At 30.7% G+C, this 8303-nt stretch overlaps 1 protein-coding gene across 3 annotated transcripts in view; it reads left to right on the plus strand.

Annotated features, from left to right (window-relative positions):
* fyco1b (FYVE and coiled-coil domain autophagy adaptor 1b) overlaps positions 1-7728 on the plus strand; it is a 40853-nt gene extending 33125 nt beyond the window's left edge. For 2 of the 3 annotated variants that reach the window (XM_087810705.1, XM_087810704.1), the window contains 4 exons: positions 3768-3869; positions 5140-5350; positions 5472-5581; positions 6748-7728. In XM_087810705.1, coding sequence (XP_087666831.1) covers positions 3768-3869; positions 5140-5350; positions 5472-5581; positions 6748-6820 — 496 coding nt within the window. In that variant the 3' untranslated portion in view covers positions 6821-7728. The remainder of the gene's footprint in view (positions 1-3767; positions 3870-5139; positions 5351-5471; positions 5582-6747) is intronic. The other variant, XM_087810706.1, reaches the window with a different exon arrangement.
* Positions 7729-8303: the final 575 nt, after the last annotated feature.

Below are 8303 nucleotides of genomic sequence, written 5' to 3' on the forward strand. Positions count from 1 at the left end.
CTCTGTCTTGTTCTTATTTTATTTTGATTATTTTTTATGAAAACTTTCTCTATTTGCTGTGGATAATTTGGAGAAAAAACAATTTCCCGAAGGAGACCTCCTGAGGGATCAATAACGTTTTACCTATACCTACCTAACCTAACCTTATATATTTCATTTGATTGGTTTTTACATTCTTAATCTATACTTATGTGAATTTTACAAACAATTTGAATATGATGCAATAAATATAGTATTTTTTATTTGAAAAACTTAAGATGAAGTAATGAAAATGTCAAATAAAAGAAGGTAAATAACAACATATTGACAACACCACGTATTAACGTAACTGTAATTGAACAATTTCAACTATAATCAAACTATTTTCAACTATAATAAAACAATTTCAACTAGAATCAAACAATTTCAACTATAATCAAACTATTTTCAACTATAATCAAACAATTTTAAACTATAATCAAACAATTTTCAACTATAATCAAAGATTTTCAACTATAATCAAACAATTTTCAACTAAAATCAAACAATTTTCAACTATAATCAAACAATTTTCAACTATAATCAAACTATTTTCAACTATAATCAACAATTTCAACTATAATCAAACAATTTTCAACTATAATCAAAGATTTTCAACTATAATCAAACAATTTTCAACTATAATCAAACAATTTTCAACTAAAATCAAAGATTTTCAACTATAATCAAACAATTTTCAACTACAATCAAGCAATTTTCAACTAAAATCAAAGATTTTCAACTATAATCAAACAATTTTCAACTATAATCAAACAATTTTCAACTATAATCAAACAATTTTCAACTGTAATCAAACAATTTTCAACTATAATCAAACAATTTTCAACTATAATCAAAGATTTTCAACTATAATCAAACAATTTTCAACTAAAATCAAACAATTTTCAACTATAATCAAACTATTTTCAACTATAATCAAACTATTTTCAACTATAATCAACAATTTCAACTATAATCAAACAATTTTCAACTATAATCAAAGATTTTCAACTATAATCAAACAATTTTCAACTATAATCAAACAATTTTCAACTAAAATCAAAGATTTTCAACTATAATCAAACAATTTTCAACTATAATCAAGCAATTTTCAACTAAAATCAAAGATTTTCAACTATAATCAAACCATTTTCAACTATAATCAAACAATTTTCAACTATAATCAAAGATTTTCAACTATAATCAAACAATTTTCAACTATAATCAAACAATTTTCAACTAAAATCAAAGATTTTCAACTATAATCAAACCATTTTCAACTACAATCAAGCAATTTTCAACTAAAATCAAAGATTTTCAACTATAATCAAACCATTTTCAACTATAATCAAACAATTTTCAACTATAATCAAACAATTTTCAACTATAATCAAAGATTTTCAACTATAATCAAACAATTTTCAACTATAATCAAACAATTTTCAACTATAATCAAACAATTTTCAACTATAATCAAACAATTTTCAACTATAATCAGACAATTTTCAACTATAATCAACAATTTTCAACTATAATCAAAGATTTTCAACTATAATCAAACTATTTTCAACTGTAATCAGACAATTTTCAACTATAATCATCAATTTTCAACTATAATCAAAGATTTTCAACTATAATCAAACAATTTTCAACTATAATCAAACAATTTTCAACTATAATCAAACAATTTTCAACTATAATCAAAGATTTTCAACTATAATCAAACAATTTTCAACTATAATCAAACAATTTTCAACTAAAATCAAAGATTTTCAACTATAATCAAACAATTTTCAACTATAATCAAGCAATTTTCAACTAAAATCAAAGATTTTCAACTATAATCAAACCATTTTCAACTATAATCAAACAATTTTCAACTATAATCAAAGATTTTCAACTATAATCAAACAATTTTCAACTATAATCAAACAATTTTCAACTAAAATCAAAGATTTTCAACTATAATCAAACAATTTTCAACTACAATCAAGCAATTTTCAACTAAAATCAAAGATTTTCAACTATAATCAAACCATTTTCAACTATAATCAAACAATTTTCAACTATAATCAAACAATTTTCAACTATAATCAAAGATTTTCAACTATAATCAAACAATTTTCAACTATAATCAAACAATTTTCAACTATAATCAAACAATTTTCAACTATAATCAGACAATTTTCAACTATAATCAACAATTTTCAACTATAATCAAAGATTTTCAACTATAATCAAACTATTTTCAACTGTAATCAGACAATTTTCAACTATAATCATCAATTTTCAACTATAATCAAAGATTTTCAACTATAATCAAACAATTTTCAACTATAATCAAACAATTTTCAACTATAATCATCAATTTTCAACTATAATCAAAGATTTTCAACTATAATCAAACTATTTTCAACTATAATCAAACAATTTTCAACTATAATCATCAATTTTCAACTATAATCAAAGATTTTCAACTATAATCAAACAATTTTCAACTATAATCAAATAATTTTCAACTATAATCAAACAATTTTCAACTGTAATCAGACAATTTTCAACTATAATCAAAGATTTTCAACTATAATCAAACAATTTTCAACTATAATCAAACAATTTTCAACTATAATCAGACAATTTTCAACTATAATCAGACAATTTTCAACTATAATCAAACAATTTTCAACTATAATCAAATAATTTTCAACTATAATCAAACAATTTTCAACTATAATCAAACAATTTTCAACTATAATCAAACTATTTTCAACTATAATCAAACAATTTTCAACTATAATCAAACAATTTTCAACTGTAATCAAACAATTTTCAACTATAATCAAACAATTTTCAACTATAATCAAACAATTTTCAACTATAATCAAACTATTTTCAACTATAATTAACAATTTCAACTATAATCAAACAATTTTCAACTATAATCAAACTATTTTCAACTATAATTAACAATTTCAACTATAATCAAACAATTTTCAACTATAATCAAACAATTTTCAACTGTAATCAAACAATTTTCCACTATAATCAAACAATTTTCAACTATAGTCAAAGATTTTCAACTATAATCAAACATTTTTCAACTATAATCAAACAATTTTCAACTATAATCAAACAATTTTCAACTAAAATCAAACAATTTTCAACTATAATCATCAATTTTCAACTATAATCAGACAATTTTCAACTATAATCAGACAATTTTCAACTATAATCAAACAATTTTCACTATAATCAAACAATTTTCAACTATAATCAGACAATTTTCAACTATAATCAAACAATTTTCAACTATAATCAAACAATTTTCAACTATAATCAAACAATTTTCAACTATAATCAAAGATTTTCAACTATAATCAAACAATTTTCAACTATAGTCATCTATTTTCAACTATAATCAAACAATTTTCAACTAAAATCAAACAATTTTCAACTGTAATCAGACAATTTTCAACTATAATCAAAGATTTTCAACTATAATCAAACAATTTTCAACTATAATCCAACAATTTTCAACTGTAATCAAACAATTTTCAACTATATTCAAACAATTTTCAACTATAATCAAACTATTTTCAACTATAATCAACAATTTTCAACTATAATCAAACAATCTTGGTCTTATTAAAACCACGTTCAAAGTGCTGCAGTATCATTGAAGACATCAGACTTCATTAAACATCAAGACATTAAACACCATGAACATCACGTTCACATCTGTCCTGCAGCAGCAGCAGCAACAGTGCAGCAGATCTGACGTCAGACGCCGAGGACTCCAGCGCGCCGACGCAGGACGCCGAGATCGCTCTGCTCAAGTCTGGGGAGATGACGTGAGTTTATAGACAAGTGTAAGATAAGATAAGATGTCACTTTATTTGATTAGATAGACTTTATTAATCCCTCTGGAGATCAAGTCCCACGGCGGGAAAGGTGGGTCGTTGAATCTCATAAATGAAATAGATATAGAAATAAGATTAAACATAAATTCAAAATGACTCGGACGGTATGTATATGTTGTATCTGTAGGTGTTTTTAGTGCATTTTTTTGTGTTTTATTTGCTTTAATTGTATTATCTTTGTGTTTTCAACGGTTTTAATATATTTGATGTACTTTTGTACATTAACATCTACTGTTGTTTTAAGGTTCTCTGTAAATATATAAATAAAGTTGAGTATATTAGTATATATATATATATGAAACGAATATATATACAGTATATATATACCAAAAAAACATTAATAATAAATGTATATATATATTCTGTATATATAGTCTATTCATATATTTACACAAACGAACAAAGTAAGAAAAGAAACCAAAACTTTTGTTTTCTTACTTTGTTCGTTCATTGTTGTTTAGTTCATCATGTCAAACATAAGCGTAAATGTAATATTATATATATATATATAAATATATATATATATATATATATATATTTATATATATATATACAGAAGTTTATTGTCTGCAGGTCTATATATATATATATATATATATATATATATATATATATATATATTTATATATATATATATATATACAGAAGTTTATTGTCTGCAGGTCTATATATATATATATATATATATATATATATATATATATATATATAGACCTGCAGACAATGAACTTCTGTCTTTAGTTGAGATCCAGAGAAAGTTTTTAGGTTTTTTTAATGGATAAAGAAAAACAAAACTACCTAAGAATGTGTATTTGTGCATATATTTCCTGTTCTTAAGTGGCAAAATATTCATAGTTAAAAATGTTTAACACGTAATAGTCTTCTTCTACTTATCTAAAAATATATTTAAAGCTATATTCATGAGGGATCAATAAAGTTTTACCTTACCTTACCTTATTGTTGAATGTTAGCAAGCTATTATTATTGGTGTATATTGTGTTTTTTGTATTTTTAATAGTGAATTACTTCTCTCGTGGTACTTCTCTCTTATCGGGTTAAATGATCAGAAGTTTTCAACAAAGGTTACTTTGAACGACTTCTGTATTTACTGTAAATAATCAGCATTTAAGGTTCTGTGTGAAGTGATGTTTTGACTGAAGAACACGAACGTTGAGTGACGTACGTCCATGAATCCGTCCAGACTCACGTCTCACTTCACCGCGGACGACATCGCAGAGTTCGGCGACGCTCCCCGAGAATTGTTCATCAAGTCCAGCTGCTACAGCAGCGTCACCCTCGCCATGAGCCGGCCCGGGCCCACGGTGGGCTGGACCTTCACCTCCGAGCCCAAGAGCATCTCCTTCAGCGTGGTCTACAGGGAGAGGCGCGACGCTCCTCTGGACCAGGCCAAGGTAGGCCCTGGTCCGAGACCCTGGTCTGAGACCCTGGTCTGAGACCCTGGTCTGAGACCCTGGTCTGAGACCCTGGTCTGAGACCCTGGTCTGAGACCCTCCTCTCTGGTCTCCTCCTCAGGTCCTGATCCCGCTCACGCGCTGCAACTCCCACAAGGAGACCATGCAGGGCGAGATGAAGGTGCGGAACCCTGGAGAGTACACGCTCGTCTTCGACAACTCCTTCTCCAGGTCAGTGCAGCAACAAGTGACGTCGGCTCTGAGTCACCGAGTCCTCAGGCCTGACTCACCGGATCCTGATTGGTCGCTCGCGAGATGATCCAAAACTAACAATAGCTCCGGAGGAACAAGAACATTGACTTTTTAATGCCAGAGCTGCGAGAAAATATCCATACGTGGAGAATTGATTTTTTAATTCATAATACTGGTAAATACAATTAAAAGTATACATATATTTACTTTAACATGTAAATATCTACAGTGTTTGTTATTAAACCTCTGGCCTCTAGTTGGCAGCAGTCATTATGTCCTCCACAGCTAAAGGAAGAATGATGACTGAGGACGAGAGGATACAGTAACCAACACATTTTGGTTTGAAAACAAATGAAAGCAGTTACGACTTCGTCAAGAGTCATGTGGTCTGTAAATACTACAACACCAGAGTCAAGTACTGGACAATACTACACATATATACTTGTTACTACACTATCACAACACCAGAGTCAAGTACTGGACAATACTACACATATATACTTGTTACTACACTATCACAACACCAGAGTCAAGTACTGGACAATACTACACATATATACGTGTTACTACACTATCACAACACCAGAGACAAGTACTGGACAATACTACACATTTACACTTGTTACTACACTATAACAACATCAGAGTCAAGTACTGGAGAATACTACACATATATACTTGTTACTACACTATCACAACACCAGAGTCAAGTACTGGACAATACTACACATATATACTTGTTACTACACTATCACAACACCAGAGTCAAGTACTGGACAATACTACACATATACTCTTGTTACTACACTATCACAACATCAGAGTCAAGTACTGGACAATACTACACATATATACTTGTTACTACACTATCACAACACCAGAGTCAAGTACTGGACAATACTACACATATATCCTTGTTACTACACTATCACAACACCAGAGTCAAGTACTGGACAATACTACACATATATACTTGTTACTACACTATCACAACACCAGAGTCAAGTACTGGACAATACTACGCATATATACTTGTTACTACACTATCACAACACCAGAGTCAAGTACTGGACAATACTACACATATATACTTATGACTTAGACAATATTAGATCTAATGATGTTCATATGCTTCTCTGCTCCAGGTTCATCTCAAAGAAGGTCCAGTACCACCTGACCGTGGACCAGCCGGTGGTCTACGACGGAACCGATCAGTGACCCGTGACTCACGGTTCCTCGTCACACTGGTCACACGACGAGAGGAATTCTCATCACGCGATCGTTTAAAACCGTGTCACGGTCCTGAAGAACCTGCGTTAAAATGTTCTTTAAACTCGCGGTCGATCGGGTCTCAGGAGGTCGTCGGGTCGCGTCTCGAGGTCTGACACTAGGAGCGAAACCTGTACGAGTAGATATAGATGTTCTGGACGATGACACGCAGAGTTCTCTGGAGATGATCTTAAATCATGATTTTTAAAAAGAATCAAGTTCTCCTGATGGTTCATGTGTAAAACAAAATGGCGTCACGTGTATTTAAACATCGACAGAAACGTTGTTTCTTGACACTAGACTCCGCATGTAGAAGATTTATATTCTCGCACCTTCAGTCGTCGTCACTCATCGCTGCTGCTTCAGAGAATATTCTCGTGGTCAGAACACGACCTGGTCTTCGTCGCTGCCTTTCTTTCCTGCTTCTGATCCCGGCGCCGCAGAAACTCAACTATGCATGATCGCGACAATATGGAGTCTTTATCTTGAAGATCCACACGTTCAGCCTCTATTTTACATATTTATATATTTATGCCGTCGTTTACGGTGAGAACCTTCAAAATGCAGAGCAACGTTTGAGCTTTTTTTTTTTTACCACGTTTCTAAATGTCGCTCCTTCATCTTCTCTTGCCTCAGCAAACGTTTTGCGAAACCATTACCAGAGAATGAGAGAAAGAATCACTGTGTTCTATATTTGAAACTATTTTTCTTACGTCTCGAGCCAAACGTGAATCGTTGCGACGCATTTAAAGGTTTGTACGGTTTGTCGTGTGAGATTATAGATGTTTTCTCTCCGATTTGTATCCAGTTAGGATTAAATTAAGATTATGAATAAATCAAGTGTGGCATCAACGACACTTTGAACTTCTATCTTTCTTATCTTCACGGTTGTTTTGAAGGATCGTAGTCGAGAAACTTGATCAACTTTATATTAATATCTTGTCAGATTATCATTATTTGATTTAAATTAGATGAAGGTTGTTTTCAGAAGACATGTTTGTGTCTCACAATAAACACGTTTAAAAAAATGGTCTACAAAAAGTGTGGAATGATTACTTAGCATTAGCGGTAGCATTAGCGAGTAGCATTAGCGAGTAGCATTAGCGAGTAGCATATAGCTCGTTCCTCAATAATTTGGGTCAACTGGAAAAAATGTTGGATAATTAAATCACATTGTTTGTTTGTTCTTGTTGTGTACCTACTTTTGTGGGTTCAAATGTCAACGCTGTGTTGTTATCCATGATGGTTTGTCTCCGCCCGATGCTACATGCTAGCATGTGTAGCAGCTATTGTTGTCGTGTGTCTCTTGTGTGTTCCTCAAGGTTAATGATCTCATTGTAAGTCATGTCACACACACTCACTCACACACACACACACACACACGTGTGGTGATGCTACTCGTTGTGCGTTGAATGTAAATGTGATGAAAACA

Source organism: Callionymus lyra, chromosome 16 (genome assembly GCF_982586985.1).
Source record: "Callionymus lyra chromosome 16, fCalLyr1.hap1.1, whole genome shotgun sequence".
In the NCBI taxonomy this organism is placed as follows: domain Eukaryota; kingdom Metazoa; phylum Chordata; class Actinopteri; order Syngnathiformes; family Callionymidae; genus Callionymus; species Callionymus lyra.